Source organism: Xiphias gladius, chromosome 21 (genome assembly GCF_016859285.1).
Source record: "Xiphias gladius isolate SHS-SW01 ecotype Sanya breed wild chromosome 21, ASM1685928v1, whole genome shotgun sequence".
Taxonomy (NCBI): Eukaryota; Metazoa; Chordata; class Actinopteri; order Istiophoriformes; family Xiphiidae; genus Xiphias; species Xiphias gladius.
The window spans coordinates 19,117,021-19,143,206 of record NC_053420.1 but is presented as its reverse complement, the minus strand read 5'-3'; the positions used below and the strand labels follow the sequence as shown (position 1 = coordinate 19,143,206).

The following is a 26,186-nucleotide window of genomic DNA, read 5'->3' as shown; positions in this document are numbered from 1 at the left end:
CTTTTTCAGTTATCAAAATAGATCAAAGCTTCTCTGAAGAAGATTCCCACCTTTGGTTGATCAACTCTTGAGGATGTGAGCAGAAAAGTCCAATGAAGTAAGTGTTGTCCTTTTTCTTAAAAAAAAAAAAAAAAGAAGAAGAAGAAAAAAAAAATACAGACATCCACACACACGCGCACACAAACAAACAAACAAACAAACACACGCACGCACGCACACACACACAAACAAACAAACAAACACACACACACACACACACACAACAGAAACATGTTCCTTTTGTTATCCATGTTCAAGTCCGGGTGCTTGGTGATGGTATGGAGCACAGATCTCTTCCAGCTGAATCCTGTTTGGTTGGATTCATTTCGTGCCCTCGGCCCCACCCTGCTGGGAGCTGTAAAACACACAACACAATGTTGATATACTGAACCTATTCAAAACACAGAGCTCGTGGTTTAGAAAACAGTGTATAAGATGTATTTCTACAGCTATCGATCTGCCATCCACACACTTCCCCTACAGTAAGAACTTTACATGTTTAACAAATCATTCTCTCGATTGTCAAATTGCCAAACTGCTAAATGATCTGTGTTTCTTGCAAAAACTTTATACAAGTAGGATCTTGCTATCAAATATAAAAAACAGCTTCTGTCAAACTAAATCATTTATTTAGGGTGTCTAAAATTTCAGTAGATTTTAGAGCTTCTTAGCATGAATAATGCCTTGACTCAAAAATGATCCCTCACTGGCAAGTAAAGGGGCCTTTTCAATAAATCTGCTTTACTGTTTAATACGCATGTTAATCTTAAAGCTGCATTAACTGATTGTTTTGGCCACTTGAGGGCAGCAGAACCAGCTGAAAAGACACAATATCACCATAAAAAAGTGGGCTTATCAGAGCTTTTTCATTAAAAACAATTGCCTACTGCTGCTCGAAACAAGCAGAGCTGCAGACTGAAAAACCTCAGGTGAAAGTTGAAAGAAACTACAAGGCTCTGTAATAGCAATTTATTTTCTGTTTGTCCATCACTACGAGCCGCCCCTTTCACATTACACTTAGTCATTTGATCTACTGCTTTACTGAAAAAACAATTGTTAGTGCAGTGTTAAGGTTTCCTGTTTTTCCATTTTTTTTTTTTTTTTTTGGATAATCCAACAGTACACTGCAGCGCTGCTTTGAAGCTAACAGTGTAGGTGTCATCTGTCTGAGCTCAGCACAGGGCCCCACAACACATAAACATCGCCCCTCCCCTCGAATGATGCTAGAACCCATTTCAGCCAATCAGCTCATAGGATACACCATCTCTCTTAGATCCTCAGTTTTCGCCCAGGAATCGAAACGTCCCAGTCAGACTAGAAAATGTGCCGATTCGCTGAGTGAAAACGTGTGGACCAGCAGTGTCTGAAACACGACATACTGTACATTTTAAAAACATCATCCTACATTACAGTTTGCTCCTGTAGCAACACGACATATGTCACTGTCCTACCTTAGCTTCACTTGGTGTGTTGGTACGAGTAGTTTGTGTGTTCTGCAGGAGTCTCCATGGCAACCTGTTGCTGTTGACCGCCATTCTCCTGAAAAAGGTGACTGGTTAAGAAATTTGATAATTCGTGACCACCGTGTCAGTTAAACAGCTTTTATTAATGATGCAATGAAGAGGACAGCCAGTATTTCCCACAGCCCTCCGCATCAAATTAAAGACATCATATGCCTTAGCGTGGATGACCCGAAGAAACAACACAACACTTTCACAGGTGGAGTATGTTCACTTCCACTAAAGCCAGTGCATACTACAGGACATATTTACAAGGAGGCATGCTTAACGTGCAATTTTTACCAAACTTAAGGAGTGGCTGAAGTTTATCATTGACACTAACCCACTTCACTCTACTCCAGCTTCTCTTCTCCTGCCTCTCACTTGATTTTGTTCATCCAATCACAGCCTGATTTCTTGGCTTACTACTGTGCCTCTTTCCATTCATAAACCTGCACTTTTTCTCATTCACTATGTTGCTCATCCCACAGGCTCCCAGCACTGAGCTCAACCTTCCAACAAATGACTCGAGACTCCCTGCAGGTTCAGACGTCCTCCTGCCGAGCACCCAGCCAGGATCTGCTAGAGTACTGGAGCACACAGACTGTGGAGTCTGTGCCAAAAGTCTTAATAAAATAATTCTCCAGCTCCTTCGTGAGAGGCATAGGCTTTTCTAGCTGAACAACGGAGGAGACTATATAGACCCATAGGGCGTGTTAGGACAGCACACTGCACTAAATACATGGCAATCATATACATAATATATATGAATACATTCATTAAGTAATAAAGAATTGCCATTAATTAGTCATGGAGAAAATGAAGACATAAATGCATTCTTTACACAATTTAATTCTGGATATCACCAGGTGCTAAAGAACAGTAAAAAGCAGTGAAAAACTTTATACATGGCAAAATATTTAAAGAAATGCTTAAATAGTATTATTTAAATGTTTTTTATTACAGTAAGGAAATAATCAAACTCAAAACACTGACTGCTAATGTGGTCCTAAACTTGGTTCGCTAATCAGGGCTTAATTATGCCAGTATGAAATACTAATACACATTTCATAACATCCAAAATTCAGATCTCATGCTGTTGATGCCATAGCTTTTGAACATATAATTTAGATAATTATTCAGAGCTTTATTAACTGACCTTTTAAAAAGGTAATTGCTGAAAAACTCGGTGGAATTTCAAGCTGTTTTCACATATAGACTCCTGAAATTGTCAGGAGTTGCCCGTTCACACATGTAGCACACAACCAGAGATAATCTATGTAAGACGCGTGCTCACCTACTGGAAATACCCGTTTTGGAGCAGGCAAGGGGTGGAGCTTTGGTAGAGCGTGCAGGAGGCAGGATAGAAACGTTGTCAACACAGCACCTTGCTCGCTGTGAATTCTCTGGACAACAACCGGCTCTACTCATACACTGGCTCAGTCAGACATTACACGGACTTTGTACCAGGGAGCTGCCAGGATAAAGTCCGTTTAATGTCCTGTTCAACCGATTCAGACGAGTGCATTACACACACATATAACTCCTCTGGGTGATGTCTAGATAAGTTCAGGGTTGCAGTGCATGTGTGAAAGCAGCTTCAGTGATACAAGAGTAAAGGATGCATTGTAATCAAAAAAATATGAGGGTGAATCTGAGGTTCATAAAACCTTAACAATTCATCCCATGCTTGTGTTTCATCTTTCCAAAACAGGACACAAATGATACTGTTTTTACACCAAACGACCTTCTGGCATATAATAAAGACCAAATCTCTCACGGAATATCATTACACTGCATTTACAGGATTTACCAGAGCCACTACACCTGCTTCTAGCTGTTATAAAATATCACATAAACCCTCTTTAAAATACATATGAATGAGACCTAGCAGCAGTTTTTTTTTTTGTTTTTTTTTTGTTTTTTAATAAAATACGTCCCAAGAAGAGTTATAATCAATGGTCATCCACTTAATGGATATATGAAAGTTCAAATGTAGGCAGCTGAGGTTGAGGCTAGCTTCATACCTCTACTGGGACACTGGAGGGAGGCACTGGGGTGTACTGGGGGATGTAGGTCCCCTGCATAGTTGTGTTGGCCGGAATATACTGTAGGGAAGGCAGAGAGGAAAATACAAATTGTTCGTAGTATTCAACATGAATAACTAAACTTATGGAAAGTTAGCCATGGGGACAATTTTCTGCCTGATGCTGGTGATCGCATGACTCTGTGTGCGTAAGTCTGCGTGTGTGTGAGTGTGTGTGATTGGTACTGACTGTGCCCGTGCTGCCCAGGGACAGGTGGCTTAGCTGCTGGGTGAGAGGTCCCATCATGGACGTGGGCTGGATGGACATAGCGTGATCCATTGTTGGGGTAAGAACTGTACCCTGTGAATGCATAGAAACACACACAAATATATATGAATGACAGAGTCTGAATTACTCATGGAATCACTAATGTGCTTAAGTCAGTCACATATGAGACAAACACGCAGTAATCTGTCTTAACCACACTGGTACGTGGAAATTTTTTCCATTTTAAAAAGCCAAAAATAACAGGACTGTAAATAGTAACTTACAGTTGAGCTACAGTGACTGTTAATGATGAACAAGAGATTTTTGGAGAAGTATGAAAGGAGAAAGTAGAGAGGTAGTGATACTCACAGCTGGCTGCATGAGGTATGACTGATGGTGCATCCAGGACGGGCTGTGTACCTGTAGATCAGGAAGCACATCATCAAACTCACTCTGTGTATATTTGATCTAGTTCTCCCACAGCTCACTCGGAGCCCCTATGTAAGTTTTCAGACTGGGTTCAGAGAAAGAAGAAGAAACCTGGGTAAATACTGTCAGTGCCTCAGACTGGGGGCCTTCCTGAGTGTCTGTTAACTAACATAATGTGGATTCCAAGGGCTCTGCACAATTAAAGCAACAGAAAATGTATTCTTGACATTCAGGTAGCTTAAAAAGTCATTCAGACAAAAAACAAAAACATTATTTTAATTATGGATACAGAGAAATGTCCCACCTGGTAGGATGAGACAGGAGAATGCATGTAGGGTGAGAGGGAAGTCTGGGCGATCATTCGGTTTGGAGCCAAACTGTAGGGTGAGGAGTAGAAGCTGCCGAGCAGACAGAGCAAAGTGTGAAGAAAAGGTGAAGACAGCCGCACCATGTCAACAATCTCCAGTATATCTCCAACTACATTTAACACCATTTCCATGTTCCTTCTAGTGCCCAGCAGAGGGTGGCACTTCACAGGAGATTGAGTACTGCACTTATTTTCCTGTGGGGTTGGGACTGTTTTCAGTGAGTCCGTGCATACCACTCACCCATTTTGTAAGGCTGTGGGGTCATACGCAAGCGTCATTCCTCCCTGGGAAAACAATACACAGGATTCAGAACCGGTGAGCTCATGCAAACACCGGTGCAGTCTGTACTAATACAGTCAGCTAGCACACACAGAGAATGATCAAACGGAGTACTTTTAAACATGCTCTTGCTTTAATGTCCGACATGATACGCTAACACAAAAAGACAGAAAGCTAACTTTAAGAATCATGAGTTAAAATGGTCTATGTTACCGTGTCTCCATCTCTAGCCCAGGGCCTTCCATTCTGGAGGTACTTCCCCTGATTCTGCCTCTTCTTCTGACCTCCGTCTGCAAACTTACATAATAAGGGCTCTGTGGGCACTGCGAAAGCAACAGATCAAACAAGAGAGTGAATTCAGTAATCACTGTGGGGAAGAGAAACACTGAGCTTTGACACTAACAACAACAATATCAGGTTCCTATAATACAAAATTAACATTCTACGCACCAGGCACTCCTGGTGGAGTCTTGATGAATTTCCCATTGAAATGCTGGATTATGGCCTCGCACTTCTCTGTAGACTCCATTCTGAAATAAAATCAAAGTCAAATTGAATCCTTCTTGTGGGGGGATGTTTACATTAGCTTGATAAGCCAAAACTGCACTCAATGATACTTTTTTTTAAGTTTTTTTTAGCACAAACTGTAATCAAATCACTATGGGCCACCATGGAGTAGTATATTATGTCGGGATGCTATAGACTAACCTGGCAAATCCCACACCGCGGCTGGTCCCATTGGCATCTCTTAGGATACGTGTGGAAATGACCTGGCCAAAGGATTTGAGCATGCTCTCCAGCTCTTGCTCATCCATAGACACTGGCAGGTTAGAAATGTAGAGGTTGGTTGGGTCCTGCTCTTGTTGCTGTAGAGGAAGTGGACATAGAAGTCAATTCACAAACAGATCTTTTTTAGTCATAAATGAAGGGGTGTAGTGCTGGTACTTTGTTCTATTGCAATACCACCATGTGTTTGGTGCAAAAGCAACTATTACACAGCTCTCACTGGAGGAAATGAGCCAAAACTGCTTCAACTTGTAACATTTATTTTAGCATGACACTTTCGTGACATCTTTAATATTGCATTTGCTAATGGCAAATTTCTTGTCACTTTCAAAATCTTTTTCACACAGCAGAAATTTCTGTGTAGGCAGCAGTGTGACCTGTCTTTTCATCCACACTTGCTATCACTCTTAGCACATTAATCATATTCAAACATCCAATATGGATAAAATGTTTTTAAGCAATTGGTAGTTTCAGCAATGAACTGAAACCCTGAAAAATTTTATCAACCATGCCTTCCCATGTGCCATTGCCTCCGCTGAGCCTGTTTGGTTTTTAAAAATCCACATGCACACCTAAATATACTGACACATGCAAATATGAATTTGTCTGCGAGGATAAAGTCACGCATTTTGGTGGAATGGTCTAATTAATAGATCTTGATGGCTTCACGTAAATTCAAAAGGAGGGATTATTCAGACTTATTCTATTGCACTGGCTTTAAAGTGAAACTTTGTGTGACTGTGCAGAAGCAGACAGGAAGCCAGGCATGAAGTTAAAGAGTTCACAGAGCAACAGGAGCCTGGCAACCAGGAGAAAAGAGGCTGAGCTAAAAAGAGGGGAAGGGAAAACAGAGAGTGAAGGAAGAGGATAGAGCAGAGGGAGGGTGGGAGTAATGAGGAGCTTAAAAAGCTGATGTTTTATACAGAAGGGGGGAACTGACAGGATAGGAAGTGGTGGGAGTCTTGAGTAATTTGGGTAATGAAAGAGGAGGATGAGATGTGTAAAAAGGGAAAAGAGGATAGATGAGTGTCTACTGATTAAGAGGCTCTTGTCTTTCATCAAAGTATCTTTTATCTCTATCATTTTCCATTTTCTCCCTTCTGCCTAACACTTACTGCAATCTGATAGCTCTGCAAACCACAAATAATAAAAGTTCTTTATTCATGCAGGAAAGAAACTGACGGATGCAAGTGGAGCAGTTTGAGTTATAATCATTTGAACTAGACTGGTCCAAGTGTCAGACAGGAGAGGACAGCCAGGATCCACATGAGGGTATAGGTTGGCACAACAACTCAGCCAAGTTAGACGGGTGATGATCTGACTATGAAGAATTCATAAAAGTATTTATGGTATTTAAGTATGTCAACAGCTAGTTTAAATGAAGATTTATTGCCTATTGGAGTAGCCTCTGTCCTTTGCCATGAGCCACCTGGCGAGATAAAAGAGGAGACAACCTATTTTCTGCGATTGTCGTCATTCTGGGTGTGGCAATACGACCATTATGTAACACAGTGGCACACTGCAGGACGTCATTAGCCAGACAAGACTAATGGAGTTCATGGCTATATTACAATGCAAAAAAACAAACAAACTCCCATGCTATTTTTTTGTTTGTTTATGCTTTAACTCAGCTAGTACACACAATATCCCCATTTCACATTCAAACAAATATTCACCCTGTTGTAGATATGAAAATGCCGTCGTGTGTTCTGTGCATTTTTTTGTGCCGGGCCCTAGGTAAGCCATGTGTGTTCAGGTGTGTCTCTGTGTGTTTTTAGCCGATTTGCCTGCTTCTGTGCTGAGAAGCGCATGTGAGCTGACGTCTGAGTTGGAACTGGGAGATGCTGGGAAGTAAGAAGGGTTCTATTTTTAACTCTGCCATTGTTCCCCTGCCCCTGCGCACACGGCTCCTCTGGGTCAGCAGCCTGGAGGCTGGGGTGGCCCGTTCAGGGACTGAGCATACTCTTGAGGACAGCGAGGGCAAGGTGTGGCCCGCTGTGTTTGTGAACAACACACTGCAGCAGCCATGGTGAAGGTGCAAACAGGTGAGGCTGCACTCTAGAGGTGGATATTAAACTGATTTTAGACTATTAGCTGTTTTCTCTGACCCGAAGTAACCCAGTGACTCGGAGGCAGCTGTTTATTTTTAGGTTTTTATAGTGGTTATCAACACCTCTGACTGAGCACATGTTGTCTGGGTGAGTCACGTTTTGGTGTCGAGTTGCACTTGTCAAGTATGAAACACATGATCGTGTGGCAGTCTTGCAGAGGAGGTGCAGTGAACTTAGACTCAGGGTTTAGTTGCACTGGACTGGTTTAGGTCAGCTGACAGCATGGGTCTGGTACAGTTTTCCAGGGCTGGGCTGAGGGAGACCGAAGTGCTACACTGCAGTGGGTCTGTTTGGGTGCAGGACAGAGGGAAGGGGCAGGGACACTGGGGTGGAGTGTATTAAGTGCTGGTGTCAGCCCCAGGCCTGGGCCCAGACGATGGACAATGCCAGCCTATTGTGCCTGTTCCATTGACAGTGGGTGTAGTGGCACCCTCCCCTGGGTTCCCTCAATGGGGAGCCTGAGAGCCAGAGGGATCAGCTTAATGGGCCGACAAGAGTTGCTTTGACTGCAGACACTTGGACAAAGAGCTCAGAACAAGCACTACAACCGGAGCAGGTTAGCAACATACACAAGCACAGAGATGAGGGCGTGAGGGGAAATGAGAGAGAAGGTAGCGAGGAGGTCAATGAAGAAAGAGGAGACCAAATGACAATGAAAAGAAAGACAAAAGGGATTGATGATTTCTGCTTATAACAAGTCTAGTCTGCAGCAAGCCTGACTTTATCCTTCTTACAACTGTCCATTATTGGCGTAGGTTCACCCAATGAAGTGTAACAGAACACACACCTCCCTATAAACCAGAGTTTATCTTGTACCCTTGCCAACAGGACACTTACTGGCAATCAGGCCACAGCATGTAACAGTTTACCTTTTACATGATAGAGCGGAGGAGTGTGTGCTTGTGTAGAAACGGACAATGACTCATGAGGGTCAAAGTTGAGCAGGAGGCTCTTTACATTTTGGATAAGGGCCAAACAAGACTGGATCATTAACCCAATGGTGAATGGTAAATTTGGGGGCTAGAAGAAGCGGTAGTTGTATCACAGAGCTGATGAAGAGTTTGCTAACTCTTACTTTGGCCATCTGAGCCTGGACCCCACTGGACTTCAGAGCTGTAACAGCTTTCTGTGCTGCGGCTGGACTGTCAAAGTCCACAAAGCCATACCCTGTAAAACAGACAAATTTGTGTTTAAACTGCGGTGACATTTTTTTTTGTAATGTAAAACTATTCACTTTCTTACTGAGAGTTAGACCAGAGGATCTACACCAGTCTTATAACTGTCTGTTAAATATAAAGCTGAAGCCAGGGAATGGTTAGCTTAGCTTACTGTTAAGACCGCTGGAAGCAGGGGGAGAAGCTAGCCACATTTCTCAAAATGTCTAACTAGTCCTTGAATTACTTTAAAAACAGGCAAAATGATGCAACTCACCTTTACATTTGTTGGTGGTTTTATCCAAGATGGCCTTGGTTGACACAATCTTGCCATACCTTCAAGGACACAGAAGAATACAGAAAACAAGATCAATGACAGAAGAGGTGACTACGGGGCACGGAGAGGAATCTGCTCCTACCACATGCATACCGATCCTGGCACACTTCCTCTGGCTGCCTAACTACAGGTGTCAACATGACACTGTCTGTCTTTTTTCTGCCCGTGGAGGCTGTTGTAGAGAAACTCTAGTTCCCTCTGTTGCATTGTTTTTCGACAGACAGTAGACAGCACCTCAGGGCCAAAAACTGTTTTTTCCAGGCCAGTCTTTAGCACACACACACACACACACACACACACACACACACACACACACACACACACACACACACACACACACACACACACACACACGAGACAAACAGACAAGCTAACACCTCTCTCCTAAATACAGTTCTGCTCTCTAGTATTTTTGGCTCAAATAAAGCTTAAAAGTATTGTCAGTGGCAGTGTCTATTGACTTTCAAGGGAACTTACTGTATGCTTGATCCATTTAACTACAAAAAAGTCATACAGTGTTTGAAACATAAACTAGTCTTAACCTGTTATTTCAGTCCATAGTTGTCGATAGAAAAACATGAAAAAAAGGCCAATCAGTAAAAGAGGAGAAACAGTTAATGCATTAATGCAGTATGAAAAACCTTAAAAGCAGTAAATAAGAAGTGTTACGTAAGATGTGGAGACTAATGAAATGCAGTTTTTTAAGACGTTGCATCAGCACTACAGTATAATAGTCCTGCCCTTGTCTGGTGAATTTAGCCAGTGAGGGAGGCTGGTGTTCCTCTGTTTGGGCGACATGGCGTCTGGGCGGAATGTACACTGTAACTTGATGCTTCACCCCTCCGGTTCGCCTTCCTTCCCACCACGTCCCTCTCCCTCTCTCTGTTTTTCCACCCTCACATCGCAGCACACCGCTGGGTCCTACACTCCTGCTTCGTCTCAGTGGACATTTGCCCAGATGACTCAGATCTGATTAGACGGTCAAATCAGACACCTGTGTCACGACTGACACCAGGGGTCTAGAGTATTTATGCTAAAATGTTGTGGCCTTATCTCCTCTTAGGTTTCTAACATGTACATACACATCTAGACTATACATCTTTCAATGAAATAAAAACAGTAGCAAAATGTACATGTGAACAAGGTTTATGTCCTCACTTCAGCTACCACAGTATGCCATAATTACTTATATTACCTAAAAATCTCAAAATTCATCTCATTTTACGATGCTAAAATGTATGTGCAGGACTCACTGATCTTTATCATTGTGAATTTTGGCATGAAGAATAGATACACTATAAAGGAAACTTAATCACTGAAGACATTAATAATTCATCATCCATTGCAAAATAGCCCCATGACCTGTGCATAGGCTCTGTTTACAGTTTCCCACTGTCGTCTAACAGCTGCAAAGGCGTCATTAGGCATGAATTTATACACAAGCTTAATATAATTTAACCCGTTCAAGTCCAACTGAAATCTTATATTTCCTTCCGCCTTATCTCGGGCACAAATCTAGAGACATTTTCAGACACAATCACACGTACAAAATGTACTGTTTCCTGTTGCTCAAGAGACTGTAGAACATGTATAAAGTTATAGAATTTAAAACAAAGCAATATAGTACTTGCATGTGTGAGGTTCAAATGGATGAATCAACAGAAGTTCCTCTTCACTAATATTAGGAATAAATTCAGTGGAATGTGGACACAACTCCAGTGGATTCATTAGATAGCAGTGCATTTTCAGGAACAATCTCTTTACACTGATATTAAGCCTCAGAACACACTATTTCAGAAGAACTGGTACACAAACACACACACGTGCGCGCGCAGCCCACTGAGACAGACTTTAAGCCATTTTCCTCCTTTGAGGAGACAGTGTTCCTGCATGGCCTATGGCTAAATTTAGTCTGATAAGAAAATGTCCGATTATCAAAAAAAGTACATTGAGCACTTCAAATGTTTGGTATCTACAAGCTCAGTGTAAGTTCACAATCTAAGACATATGCACATATATGTTGTGTGTGCAAATCTTAAAATTCCTATGTGGAATCTATGTAATTATCATATTGTGTTTTTCCTTTTTTTAAACAGTCCAATGTATAAAATATCAGTAAGAAATTTTTGAAAAGCAAAATGAATGACCAAACAAAAATCACATGTTACATCTTGCTTATCTTGAAGCCAAAGATCTTTGGTTGCACAGTTGAAAACTGGTATTCCTTCTCTGGTTATTGAGGTTGGCAGATTCAAAAATATTTAGGAGGAAAACAGATTGTTCAAGCTGTGTGATTTTGGAGAAATGCAAAGTAAATCCCATTCTTTGTTGCTGTAAATACTATGATGATTTGGATATGTAAAGTACAAATATAGTGAAATATTGTGGTGTAGAGATGATCAAAAATTGGAAGTTAATTTTTGTGTGTTTAACCTTTGTCTCAAACACCTGGAAAATAATTAGGATTAATTTTTATTTTTAATTAAAGACTTTTGTGAGTAATTTGTGAATTTTGTTGTTGACAAGAAAGAAAATTATTCAAAATGGTTGTCTTTATTTTCGGACTTTTTTTTGGTGTTGTTTGAAAATGTATCTGGCCTCAAATGAAGTTGCGTTTTTTAAGCCCATGCACGCTAGGCAAAGTTGTATGCATGACATAATACCAAAAAACTTTATGTCTTTTACATCGCCATAAACTAAAATGAAGCGCCTTTAACTGTGATTATTATTCTGATGATAATGATGACAGTCACTCTCATGAGCCTCTGCCTCTAATTTTCCTGGTTTCAAGCTCATACCTCCAGACAGAAAAACACTGAAGTGCTATTGATCAGTTTGAGTTTTCCTTAGAAGCATGACAAATAAAAACAAAAACTGTGTTTCATGTTTTCTTGTTGTCCTTAGCAGAGACTCCAAGAGAGTTCAAAGGTCTGAAAGCAGTGACTGTGTGACCCTCGGTTTACCTCCGTTCCTCTGCAGCAGAGCAGAAGCCGACCACACTGTGGAGGCCACAGGGACTTAAAAGACAACTCTGACCCATATACGGCCATCTGACATTCTTTCCCAGCAGGCCATGCTACTCTTTTCCCACTCATTTAAGTTTCCCCTTCAAGGGAAGCCCTCCCACCCACCCCTAAAGACCTCTCTCCACTTCCCCTGTCACTCCACAATAACTTCTCTGTTAGTCTCCTGCTTTTAAGCTCAAGTCCCTGTATTTCACAAACCAACTGCAGATTTCAAAGTTTAGGTTTTCTTTCATTGTTCGAGCTTTGACAATGCATGTGCACTTGCTTTCCAATATTAAACATGATTATCAGTTACGAGCCATGTACGTTTGCATTTACATTTGTGTATTTGATGATTCTGAGGCCTCCTCATGTAGGGTCATAATGGTTCAAATGGAGAATCTAACACAAATGTTACTGAGGGAGCAGCTGTGGTGTTGATCAGAGTATTAACAAGTCAGGTTTTATTCTTTATGGCCCATGCTTTTTCAGGGAGGCGTGTGGTTACTGTGAACGATCCGTGGAAATTACAGATGCATGGCTAAAGTTCACAAATCACCTGTGTGACATACAGCGTTGCCCTGAACTGAAGCAGCCAAAACCAGTTTGGGTGCTTTATTACTGGGTTTTATCTGCGTGTGTGTTTGTAAGGCCAACATACTATAGAGGCTTGGTTATTTATCTAGGGGTGCAAGTCTCAGTTCAATGCCTTTGAGCCAACTCAGCCTCACAAAAAGTAGAAGGTTAGATCAGGACATGAGGAGGCAACATGCTGTACCCTTCTCTGGCCCCTTCTCTACTTCTTTACCCCGGTCTCATCTTTTTCCTGACTCTCTGCATTCGTTCTCTCGTTCCTCCATTTCCCTCTGAGGCTATAGCATTTTGCTAACAATTTCTTGTGTTCCTATAATTGTCAAGATTTAATCAAACTGACTTTAGTCGTGGTAATTCAGCATCCCTATTCACAAACCACTTTTCCCTCCCTCCTGCCTAAACAGCTCCTTTTTCTGAACATCAAATTATGGCCTTAAACAATTTAATTTCATGTGTCCAACAGATGAAGAGCGACGCTCCAGACAGCACAGATGTTATCTGCTCATGAGAAGTTAGTTTCAACATGACTCTTTCTCCACTTTAGCATCAAAGATAACTATCTAAAGCAAACTTGTTCCAGTTAATGCGGACAGGAATGTACAACCAGTTACAGTCAGACTATAGTGTGGTTCATTCAAGGATAAATACTAACAGTACGGAAAAAACCTTTACCTTCTTGATTCAATCAACTCTGAACATACAATAAAGTTGTAACAAGCCTGAAACAAACAAATTACTTTTATTGTACACATTTAAAGAACATTCACTGTACTAGAAACCACTGCCAAACCTTATACAACTTTACATTTTTCATCTAGAGATCAAACAGTTTAGCCCTAGGAAATGCCTTGCCTGATCCCTTTTTTCATCTAAGTGATATTTTATCTGTGTCCTATATACCTGCATAGCTTTTACATTTTTAAAATGTTGTTGCATGATCATTTGGAGTCTGTAATCTCCAGGAGGTAACAACATAAAAGAAATAATTCAGCATTTTTGGTAAATACACATATTCATCACCTCTCTTATCCACCTGCAGCCAACACGAGTTTAGCTTAGCATAAAAACTGGAAGCAGGGGGAAACAGCTCCATAGTGCAAAAACCCGTGCTCCTATCAGCACTTCTAAATTCACTAATTAATATGTCATATCTGTATCCATAAACACACTGAAAGACAAAAAAAAAACTATTTTTCAATTTAGAAAGAGTTACAGAGTGTAACTCTCTCTTGATGAAGCAACAGTTTGTTATCTCTACTGGTCGCCAGGCACCTCAACAAGACTCTGGGAAGTCTAACTCTTTCTAACTCCCTGTAAAACAAAGTCCTTATAGGCGACTCTTGCCACTCAGCAGCCATCTTGGCAACGCCCCTGGGCAGTTATTTCAGGCTAACAAGACGATGCCCCCAACTAAATGAACGGGGAGAGAGAGCCATTTGATTGGTCACGGGGACATAAAAACTACATGTATAGAATCAACAGTCAAATCTTATTGTAACCGCTCAAAAAGTTTGGACTTTGCCCCAAAATTATGTTTAAGATGCCTTTTTTCCACAGGTTATACTTCTACTACGCATGCACAAGGTTTCGCTTGCATCCGTGCAACAACACGATTTGGCTGTCATAAAGCAGACGATTGGCTTTTGGGGGGAGGGGGCGAGATATGTGTCATACTACCGCCATCTTTGGCGTCATGGACTTTTCTATTCAAAATGCTTTAAGTAGTTTGTCTCCTCTCTTGTAACGTCTCTGCCGTAAAACCACAAATTATTTAGGGTTGTTGGTAGGTGTCAGGCTAACCGTTTCTCGCTTCTGGTCTTTTTGCTAAGCTAAGCTAACCTGCTATGGTTTTTTAGCTTAATTTCGATATACAGACAAGAGAGTGGTATCGATCTTCTCATCTAACTCTCTCCAAGAATGTGAAAAAGTGTGTTTCCCGAAATGACAAGACATTCCTTTAAAAATGGGACTTCCAAATTTCTCCTTGCTGCTTCCAAAATGAAATATTCATTTGAAAAAAAGAAGTTCTGAAATCACTCACGGTTGGCAGAGTTTGACCAGGTCTTGGTCCGTGGTCCCCGGATGGAGTCCGCGGATATACAGGTTTGTTTTACTCAGCTGTTCCCCTGCCCCGCTGCTGCTGTTGCTGCTACTGTTGTTGTTGGGACTGGGGGGTGCCATCTGGTGGCCGGAGGACACATAGGCCTGCTGCCACAAGAAAGAAACATCAGAATAAGTTTTTTGTGCATGAACACTTAACAGAAGTCGTTTTTTTTTTTTTTTTTTTTTTTTGGTAAATTAGTAATTACTGGACAAGTACAATGCTGTTAGTTTGTGTGAAAAACTAAAAGGAGTGCTGAGAGATGTCTGGAAATAAAAAAGCAATCCTGCATGAAACAGATGATTATGTGGGAGCTGAGAAAAATGATGTCATACAGCCCTCATGACAACGCTCACCAATACTGCTTTCTGAGGAGAGTATGGGGCCTCTTGGCTGCCTACTCCATATAGGGAAAAGGGGCCTCTTACGCTTTCTCCATGTTGGGTAACCTCTGTTTTACTTTTGGAACCATGAAGAAATCTTGTGGTGCATCAAAACCAAAGATTTACCAACATTTAGTTAGTCTGATGATGCAAGTTTAAATAACAGACTAGATGCTGACAATTCTTCTACTGCATTTCTTTCTCTGATTTTACTTCTACTGATAAAAGCAGGTATTTATAAATGAATCGCTCCCATCTGTTCAAGCTTGCATTCTTCTCCTTCTCCTTCCTTCCAACACTTTAATCTGACATTTCCCACCAAAACTAATCCCACTAATGTTAACAGTTAACAAGATCCTGAGTGGCAAGATGGAGAAACAAGGTTCCGTTCAGTCCACATTACACACAAAGTCTGTTTATCAAAACAAAGGAGAATTCAAAGAAACAAATAACAACAGCACACCAGGAGTTTATTAGTACATGACGATACATAGTAACATGTTCAAGCTGTGACCATGTGTAATGACCTGATGTCTACCTCAACCACCACTAATCCACCTCCTCACTACTTACTTTGGGCTCTTCTGTTTGGTCAGTGAGGTGCCAGTGAATACTGGTCATAAACTACGGCAGTCACCTAGTTGATGACTCACCACTAGAAACAGTTGCAAAACAACCAGAGCACCATCTCATCTCATCTCGCTATGGGATTCTGGCTCTCCTTGGAGAAATCCAACATAAGATTGTGTAACTACATAGATGAATATATTTGAAAGGGATAAATGTGGTTTCATTATCACTTTGCCTGTCAAGAACTCAGAAAAAAGGACCTCTCTCTCCAGGAATAGATTTTCTGGCTGTTTACCAAATAAGACTGAGCAGCACTTCACTACAGACCAGGCTCGCCAGACCGAGCAAATGTTGTGACTGTTTGCTTGAATTACTTTAATCACATTCATTTACCAGCCAAATGTTGCGAATGAAGGAATGAGAACACATATGCTTTCTGGCGGAGCTCAGCAGGGTCCCGTGAGCGTGGAGTGTCTCACTTGAGAGACAGATTGGATGGAAGCGACAGGAGTACAATGGATTAATTTCAGGAGAGAGTACAGGGTCACTGATCAGGCTGCTGGTGTTTAGGAAAAGCCCAGCAGGAAGAAATGGTCACACCAGGACCACCAGCAACATCAACCAATCCCGCTAATTAGACGCCATCCATAAGGCATGGAGCCCCTCTAAGACAGCCCCTCTGACCTCTATTGTTGTTAAAGCGGCAGCCTGGCAGCCGCCTAACAACAACAGACTAATCCTCTCTTCCTCTACCGCTGAAGTAACCTGAAAAATTTGCATGCATTTGTTCAGGTTTGGTAAGACGGAGACACGACCTGCTCAAAGAAAAACAAAGCAAAGAGGCGTTTGGGTTCTTTCCTTTCATCTCTTTCATTCCAGGAACATTTACACAATCATGTCCATGAGTAAGAATGCACAAACAACAGGATGTACATACAGGACTGGACATAAAAATGCAAGGCATTTTCAGTTAACAACATGGTGGTATTTAGTGACATTTACGTATTGCTGCTTTTGTCATGTCAAGAAACTAAAACCATTTTTAAACTGAACATTAATGCCAACCTAAATATCCATTTTAAGTTTTTTTTATATTTTTAATTTTCTTTTTTAAGATTATAGACATATATAGAATGTTTGGCGTTTTTATTTTTATTTCCTGAAATCAGAACAGGGACGTAGTGGCTATATGGTATACATCTTCACTATTACTCTACTAGGACAACCATGAGAAAGCTCCAGATGGAAATTTTGTACTTTATTCAAAGCAACAACAATAACAACGATAAACTATACCCTAAAAATCAACAAAGCGTTTGTTGCAGAGCTATTGAACTGCATTATTGTATACACATGCTAATTTTATTATGTCCAAAGTCAACCCCTGTAAATCTGAATAATAAATAAAGCCTCATTCATTTACTTTGAAAAAAAGGGCTGATTAAAAACTTAAACTTTTCATGGCCAGTCGAAAACAAACATTCTGCAGGGCAAATACAGCATGAGCCTGCCTGCAGGAGTTTATCAATCTTGTCACAGTGTAATTCATGACGAATACGTTTTTGGAGGCAGCTAATTTGTGAATGAAAGAACAGGACAGCGGAGAGCTATAATCTCATTCACACACACACTTTACCAGAGTGCCTAGCCCCAGTCAAGCTCCAGACTGTACCGGGAGCACATCATTGCAAGAGCACCCCTTAAATCATCGGCCTACAACCACACACATGCATTCATGCATACACAAACACAAACACACACACACACACACACACACATGTACACTGCTGCAGCATGCTTGATTGTGAAAATGCCGAGCTGCCTTAGATCTTAAATCAAATATATTATTCGTGACCTTTATTATGAAAAGGAATCTGAACCTCTTGTTATTCTTTGGATATTGAAAAACTAAGTTTGGTTGGGGATCTGAGTAAGTAATCTGGGCTACTGATGTGATGTACCTATGATTACAGAAACATGAAAGCTCAGCTTTGGTGAAGTAAAAAAATCGGTAAAGAGGAAATGCTCAGATGTGCTTACTCACATTCATTACACTGTCTGGTTATAAAAGTATTTTAAACTTTAACTCATCAAATTAAAGTACAAATCCTTGAAATGCTAACCACAGACCTGTTGGTTTGTGATTCACTTTCAGACTGTTTGAGGGGTTCTTATTTATTAGATTTGTATGTTTTCTGTTGAAGTCCTGTCCTTCCATGTTTTTTAGATTGGTTGATCAGTAGTTGTTCAAAGACTAATTGGATCTTAAAAGCAAATGCTGATGAATCAAGAATTCAATCTGGGGCTGCAATTATTATTTCCAGTCTCTCGATTTATTGGTATTTATAGTAATGCAGAGAGGGCCAGTAAAGGGACCGACAGGGCCGATAGAAACTTAATACATTTTTTGATGGTCAGCCGGCCCACATTATTATGTGCAAAACTGCCAATCATATTTATTTCCTTATTAATCGAAGGTGCTGTTACACTGTTCCAGATTGTTCTGGCCCACTTTAACTGACTGCAATTGACTGTAACTGACTGTAATTGAAAATCAATTTATTTTCATTAATTTCATATAAAATTTGGGGATTTTCTCATCTGAATAGATACCCACGCAATACAGTTTGTTATTTCCCACCACTGATGTAACCCTTGAAGTATTTGAAAACTGAACCCTCATGAAACAACGTATGGCTTTTTGGTGAGAATAAGGGACAACACACAAGATGAGAACGTAACCTACAGAAAAGGAGCTAGTTTTCACACTAAGATATGTTCCAAACTTTAAATAAATTAAAAAAAAGTTAAAAACTAGTTAAAAATTAAAAACAACAGGGGATCAGTTTTGAAAAAAGGTCACTTTCAGAGGTTATCGTATATCAAAGACAAGCCTTGTAAATAAAGGGCTCAAAAATATCACTGGATATTTTTAGGACTAAAGATAAAAATCAAGATCACTGCTATAAATAAATCAATTTCCTCTATCTTGATTTAAACTTAAATGAAGACTCTGAAGCTGACAGGAAGTGTCTGTCATAAATACTGCACGCTGTTGCTACTGACTGACCTTAATCTCTAAATACATCAAAAATGTACAGTACATCTTTATGTACTGAGATTAAAATATCATTCATTTGACCACTTTAAATGCTTGCTACTGTATTACAGAAGTACAACTTTTTAGTGGACCAACCCTCTTTTTAGACTCACTCCACCTCTGTTTTTATCTCCGTCTCCCCCAGTGGGGATTCTCCAGTTGACCCCAGTTTGACCCACAGAATTCCATGGATTTCCTGGCTCTTGGGGGGTCTGCCCGCCTTCCCATGTCCTGCCTGCCTGTTCCCTACTGGAGCGCTTGTCTTCTCCTCAGGCAGGAAAGAGCCATGACTGTCTGACCAGCTGACTGACTTACATACTAATGCAGAGATTTATAGCCCGGCTGAATGTGGACAGAGCTTCCAGCTTGTATAGAATTACACTGCTGAGCTGCTGCTTTGCACCAGCTTTGCTTCAGGACCAACAAGGAAAATGAGTCATGGGAAAAAGAATTTTTTACTTAAAACATTCACTTCTGAAGCATTTGAAACCATTTCCTGTTTGCCATGCTGATAAAAATCATATAGACAAAGAAAACGTATCTAACTATTAATATTTGTCACTAATCATATACCAAATTCTCTGTCTCGTCAACACTACTGTATGGAGAAAATCAACATGACAATAACCATAAAAACCTAAGCTTGTGAACTAATGTAACTAATGTAGAACAGTCTTTATGTTAGCCGAAGGTTAGGCGAGGACTGTGTGTCTAGTAAAGCAGTGAGCAGCAGTATGGCGGCAGGCAGGAAATCCTCTGTCTCTGCTCCTGATCTTATCCCGTGGCCATTTGAATGAAGAGCTCTGCATTCCAACCAGGTGACAGGGACACAAAACTCACGTCCAGACTCGTTCCTGAATCTTCCTTCCTTTCTGTCTCTAACCCACCCGTTTCTTTTGTCACGTTAAAGTGCACGCACATGCGCAGCGTAGCCCATGCATTGCGTGCCAGTTCCTGAATCTTCCTTCCTTTCTGTCTCTAACCCACCCGTTTCTTTTGTCTTTTCATGGGCAACTATTAATCTTCAAAACTGTCCGTCTATTAATGATGTTGATCATACCTTGATTTACACGCAAAGTGCAAACGCACATGCGTGCGTAAGCCATGCATGCGTGTGCAGGTCAGGTGACTGCTGGGGGAGCTGGGGAGCTTGGAAACAGACACCTACAAACAGTGGCCCTCAGTGGCTCAGCTAGAGATCTAACAAAATGCGAGGCACACCGAGCATCTGACATCACTGCAGTACTTGGCATTGGATTTCTGACAGCTGTTCTTTCTCCAAGGGCTCTGTCTCCCTCACTACCTGTTCACCTTGGCCGGTTCATGCGGTTGGCACTGAAGCTGGGGACCAATCCAAAACATCTGACACATTAAACAAAGAGATAGATAAACATATACCTGGCAGAGGGCCACAAGGACAAAGGTGACTGTACCGGAGAGTTCAGTGAGGATAAAGTCACTGCAGCGGAACAGCTGGTTTAATACACAATTGCCGAAGTACCCCAGTAGACAGCAATTATTTATGTATGTAATGTGTTTCCTGTTGTGTTACAAACATGCATTTCCACATAAGCATATCTGATATGTGTTCGATATCTTTTATACAAAGCAAGTGTCTGTGGCATATGAAAAAGAAAATGGAACTAAAGTCAGATTATCATGTCATTCTTTCAGCCTTAGAGAACACAGGATTCAGACTGGCGACTACAAGCCGACCCATTCTGGATTTCTGAGACCGATATCAGTACTTGGGAGTATCGAGAAACAATATTACGTAGGTAGTAATTTTACAGATCCCTTAAATTACTATTTTTTTGTAACTGTGACCGAGATACACACTGAGCAGGACATTTTACATTGCAAAAGTCATCTTGTTCACGCTCTCTGGTGGACAAGCTATGTAATGGACACACTTTTCTGAATTACCAAAGACATATGATTGGCATTTCTGTTCTGCAATTTATTGTTACTTATCAGCCAACATATACACCAATATCCGATTTATCAGTCTAGCCCTACTGGTGACTATACATGAAATGTCTTCAATTCAGAGTGGGTTCAAATTTAAATTTAAAAAGGCCAAATTTGTGATGACGTTCTTACTTGTAGGCATGTATGTTACTTGTGAGTTACTTGATGTAACTGCTGGTAGTCAGTCACTCTGCTCTGCTCTTAGCTTAAAACTGTATTAAATGAATTTTCACCACTAGCAGGAAGACAAACTCCAAGCTGACGGGAAAAAAGCCCACTGCCTAAAAGTCGAAGTGGCTAATGTGTTAGCAGTTGCATACTTTAGACAACCAACAAACACAGAGCAACATTATTATCCCACTGGAGAATTGTTTCTGGCTACCTGATGATTATAAGTCCAATATTTAGGGACGATCTGATTAGATTTGCTGGATTGGTACTAGAATCCAGTGTTTCCACTACCAGACAAATTCATTCAGTCGCAACAGGCCTCCAACTAAATTTTAAGTGCCACAGCATCTATGGCCTGATGTTTCCTCACATACAAATGATTCCATTGAGTTCTCTGCAGTGACATTAAAAGGTTTTCGATTTCAGAAAAGAGGCCGCTGGCAATGGATCAGTGCTCGGTACTGGCAGCTAACGTAAGTTGAGAATCGGAACCAGGAGAGAAAAGTTAGAACTGTGCATCCATATCAATATCCACTTTAACCATTCGAATCAGTATGTTTGTCTTTAACTGCCATTTGGTGCTGGGCAGGTCGTGTACAGTTGGTTAATCAGAGCTCGTTTGCTGAGAACAGCTGCCTGTGGTTGTTGGATATAGGGTTAATGAGAGCTGTGAGACTCAATCAGAAGTAATGATGCGGGCTGCAAAACTGAAAAACTAGCTAAAAGGCTAAAGGAGCTTTGTAGAGCTGCGTCACTGTTAATACATATCACGTAGTAATCCGTTTCGAGCTTTATATAAATATTTAACATCAACCTACAGTCAAATTTATGCATTTAGTTTGACTGTATCAGCATCTTTAATCTCAGGTCATTATTAGATTTTTTTTTCTCTGTTTATTGTAAACGTGTCTCCATCGACGTTTAAGGTTTTACGCAAATCATCATTGTCTGACTATTGGTGGTTTAAACTTGCTTTAATTATGAATGCAAAAAAAAAAAAAAAAAATCAACAATACGAAAGAACACTCATTACTTTAATCTTTAGTTAATGCATGTTTTAGAGGGAATGTTAATGTTATTGTAATGAATAAGTGAGATTAAGTGTTTTAAATGGATATTTGCTTTAAATAACTTTTTTTATTTTAGTGTCATGCTGTCTAATTTCTGTTTAAAAGGATAATACAAGTGGTTTTTCATGTTTTTGCCCATTTACTACAATCCATATATATATATATATATATATATACACGACTGATAACTTTAGAGATTAAACAGTGGCTGACCACGATTCCCACACGAGCACCATCCTGCAAAGGAAAATAATTCAGAAAAAAACTTTAAGCATGCAAGGTCTTCATGGAAAATTATGAAAAATGGTAGCTGTCTAGCACCCAACTTTCAAGTCAGTCAGTGTTGTTAGTGTTAAATATATACATGTATTTAGGTGAAAATATGCTAGTAACACTCCATATAAACAACATAGTGGCGCTTAATTTTACCTACAGTCTTGTGTTCAAACATCTACAACAAAAAACATTTGTTTTTGAAATGTATGTCTAGAGCAGTAACCCGTCACATCACATTTGTGCAACTCTCTGGTCACTAATTACTTCATATATGTGTCTGTAACACTGTTCACAAACCCCTCCAGTATTAAGTTTAGCTACATGCGCCAACTCCTACTAATATCAAATCAAATATCGCTTATTCACTTATCATTATCTAATCGCTTATTAATACTTTTGATTTGGTGACTGCTGGCCATCCAGCATTTTGCTGTTTTTTTCTTTTAGCCATAGGATGCTATGTTACCGAGTGAAATCAATCTTTCTTAAATGTTTTAGTTGCCTGCGTGACAGGGTTTGAGCACACTGTCATGTACAGCAGTCAAGCTCTGAGTGATCAATGTCGTAAAAGTATGAAATATGCTTTAAAAATGGAGCATAGGCTCACATAGGCCAAGAATTAGGAAACACTGGTGACGTCTGCAAGCTTTTGTAGTTGATAGTGAAAAGGTAAAAGCACTGATTTAAACAAGCAAGGGTGACTTGACTTCTGTGATTTCTTCCATGTATGAATCTTTTTTTTAGTGAAACCCTTTGCCTCCGTGTGACAATTGAACGATCCAGTTAACGCGTTTCTTTCACTTCTTTTCATATCTAGTTGTGTTTTGACTTGACGGAATATTTCTGAGGCATCCAGAGCTTTAAATCACAGCAGTGAGTTGACATTTGTTGAAAAGGACTCCCGCCGAGAAGAGAACAAAAATCTGATTGACAAGTAAAAAAACAAGCCTTTCGATGAGGCCCTGAGCGAGACGCGTGATACCTTGAGAAGCGACAAGCTGCCTCCTGTTATTTTTCCATCCAGGAAGCTTTACACGGAAACCCACCAAATTTGATTTGAGAACATTAATTTCATTTATTTGAGGGAGGAAATGAGGTGCTGAGTCAGGGGAGGAGCAGCTGCTTTAAGCACAACAGAAACCAAATGCCTTTTAGTTGTCGGGCTCTGTAATCACCTCGCACACACAAAGAGCGCTTTTCGCACCCCTTGACGTATTTATTTTGCGTTCGGACTTTTATTTTGTGTACTTTTGCAGCTCAGGTGTGGCATGATGTGAGTGAGAGATAGAAAGAATGAGAAGGAGGTGGGAGGAGGAAACATCAGGAATCACAACACAGGAACTTGACCCCTGAATGAACTTTAGCTCCACAAAATGAACTAAACTGCGACCACTAAAACAACTGGAAGAGAAAGACCCTTAAAGTACAAACTACAATGGGTCTTACTCAAAAATGTACAATTAGGACTGCAACTAACAATAATTTTCATTAGCAATTAATCTGCTAATCAGAATTGTTAAAGTCTATGAAATGTCAAAAAAAAAAAAAGAAGCTCATCACAGCTTCATTTGACCAAAAGTCCAAAACCCAAAGTGACATATGACAAAGAAATGCAGCAAATTTCCACATATAACAAGCTGAAAACAGATAATAGTTGGCTTTTTTTTTCCCCCACAATTTTTTCCTGAAAAATGACTAAGGCAATTTTTCAGTTATCAGAACAGCTTTCGATTATTTTTCTGTCTATCTACTAATCAATTTATGGACTAATCGTTTAAGACCGAAGTGCAATCTTGGCCTTTAGAATCAAGTGTATACATGGGTTAGGCCTAGCAACTACACCGTGTCTACAATAAATATATATGTTGAAAATGGCCACTTTGTTTCTATTGTATTATACATATATTAAACATATATTCAGAAAACAACCAAATTACAATAATGAAACTGAAAGTTCTGACACCTCGATTGCTCATATGGTGTGTACTTCCTTTTAAAAAGTGACATTTAACATTGTCTTGCTCCCTGGAGAGCTAAAAAAGGTTGCTTTGATAGTTTAGGGAAGGAAATGTTGTTCTAATAGTCTCCTCAAAATTGGTCCATCCTAGCACTACCTCAAGTAAAGAACAGCACTGAAATGTGTATGTAGAAAAAAAACCAATGAGAGTTCATTAAAATAAATAGCACATTGTGTGTGTGTGTGTGTGTGAGTGTGTGTAAGACAAACGATCCATAGACAATGCTGTTTTCCTCAGACAAGCACAAGTGCTGACATCAGATCTGGGAGGATGAGCAGCCAGGCGGTGCCCGAGATCACAGAAAGACAATATGTTAATAAACATTTTCAAAATGCGCTTCAGGAACACACAGCAACACGGTCAATCAGACAGAGCAGAGGGGAAGACGGAGCAACTGCGAAAATATACATATGTATTTCATGTACATCCACCATCAATAACAGGCTAGGCCATGGAGGTCCGTAGAGACAAGACACATGATATATGCGACCTCAGCCTGACCAAATCAAAATACACTACTTAGGAAAAGGGACTGTAGGAAGCAAAAAAAAGTTTTCAAAAAAAAAAAATACTGAAAATCCAGTTCTGCCGGCACCAACTCCAATAATCTGGATATTTAAAACAAATAATCAATTCTAGCATTTGGACATTTAATTTGTTCCTCTATTGTTGCACTACCGCACATAAAACATTGTTTCGTGTATTTGCACGAGTATCCTTCCCTCACATATTGGTTAGAAAAGTGACAATGTCAACAGTGAATGTAACCACGAGAGCGCTATTCATAATTCTGGGAATGTAGTCACCATGGTCTGGTGGGATTTTTCGAGGGGTGGGGCATATTCCGCTTTCAAATGGGAAACGAGGAAAAAAAAAAAACTTTGCAAACTTAGGCGGCAGCGGAGACAATGAAGACCTAATTTAACACTAGATGTGAGCTCACGGGCGAGCGGGCAGAATTCGTTTCGTAGCCGACATGCTTTTTCTCTCCCTACCCCCACTTCCACAAACACATCCCGGCGCGGACGCGCTATCCCAACACGGTACCGTTGCCCCTAAAAGTTGCTCTCCACCATTGACTTTTTCATATGAGTGAGCAGAGCCGTATCGACATCCTTACTGTAGTACGTACGCGCGCGCACACACACGCACACACACACACAAAACACATACATACACACACACACACACACACACACACACACACGCGCGCGCGCGCACACACACACAAATGCTACCAAATAAAACACCAAGCGTCCAACATGACAGGACCGAGCGGTGGCCAATTTCCCAACTAGACTTAGCCACCGAGCTCGGCGGCTACACAAGCTGGATTCCTACTCCGCGAAGTCTTGACTTAAATTCAGTACGTTTCGCTTTTCAAGGACACTGCAGCTCACTGTCACAAGCCGTTTTTTTTTTTTTTTTTTTTTTTTGTCGCGACAGACACGGGCGTGTTGCCCCGCGGGGCGAACAAGCCGAAAACCGGGGGAAAGCCCGAAAGCGTTTACCTTTTTGCTGTTTCTGCTGTTATAGCCGTTGTATGGGTTGATTCCTGCCCTTGGCGGTACGGAGAGCAGCATTTTCCTCGGCGCTATGTGCGGAGCGGCGAGCACAGCCCAGGCTGCCAG

The 26,186-nt window shown here is 40.7% G+C and overlaps 1 protein-coding gene across 4 annotated transcripts; it reads right to left on the bottom strand.

Moving 5' to 3' along the window:
• Positions 1-216: 216 nt before the first annotated feature.
• On the bottom strand, positions 217-26,186 carry LOC120783320 (RNA-binding motif, single-stranded-interacting protein 2-like). Of its 4 annotated transcripts, none has more exons than XM_040116228.1 (14): positions 26,067-26,186; positions 14,937-15,103; positions 9,237-9,295; positions 8,881-8,972; positions 5,617-5,774; positions 5,359-5,438; positions 5,122-5,231; positions 4,870-4,913; positions 4,566-4,659; positions 4,202-4,252; positions 3,815-3,925; positions 3,566-3,646; positions 1,491-1,578; positions 217-394 (listed from the first exon to the last, which is right to left on the bottom strand). In XM_040116228.1, the coding sequence occupies exons 1-13, from the start codon at positions 26,136-26,138 to the stop codon at positions 1,498-1,500; spliced, it is 1,200 nt and encodes a 399-aa protein (XP_039972162.1). In that variant the 5' UTR covers positions 26,139-26,186; the 3' UTR covers positions 217-394; positions 1,491-1,497. The 4 variants fall into 4 exon arrangements, 3 of the variants coding, with proteins under 3 accessions (XP_039972162.1, XP_039972163.1, XP_039972164.1); XM_040116229.1 differs by having other exon boundaries at positions 14,937-15,100; XM_040116230.1 differs by lacking the exon at positions 3,566-3,646.

What these genes read in the sequence shown, in the direction of transcription:
- LOC120783320 (XM_040116228.1), bottom strand. Translation starts at nt 26,138, where the DNA reads ATGCTGCTCTCCGTACCGCCAAGGGCAGGAATCAACCCATACAACGGC. An exon ending in TCCAGGCTCAGATGGCCAAA is followed by an intron (nt 5,775 to 8,880) that starts GTAAGAGTTAGC and finishes CTTCCTCTACAG; the next exon opens with CAACAAGAGCAGGACCCAAC. An exon ending in CATACCTCATGCAGCCAGCT is followed by an intron (nt 3,926 to 4,201) that starts GTGAGTATCACT and finishes ATGCATTCACAG; the next exon opens with GGTACAGTTCTTACCCCAAC.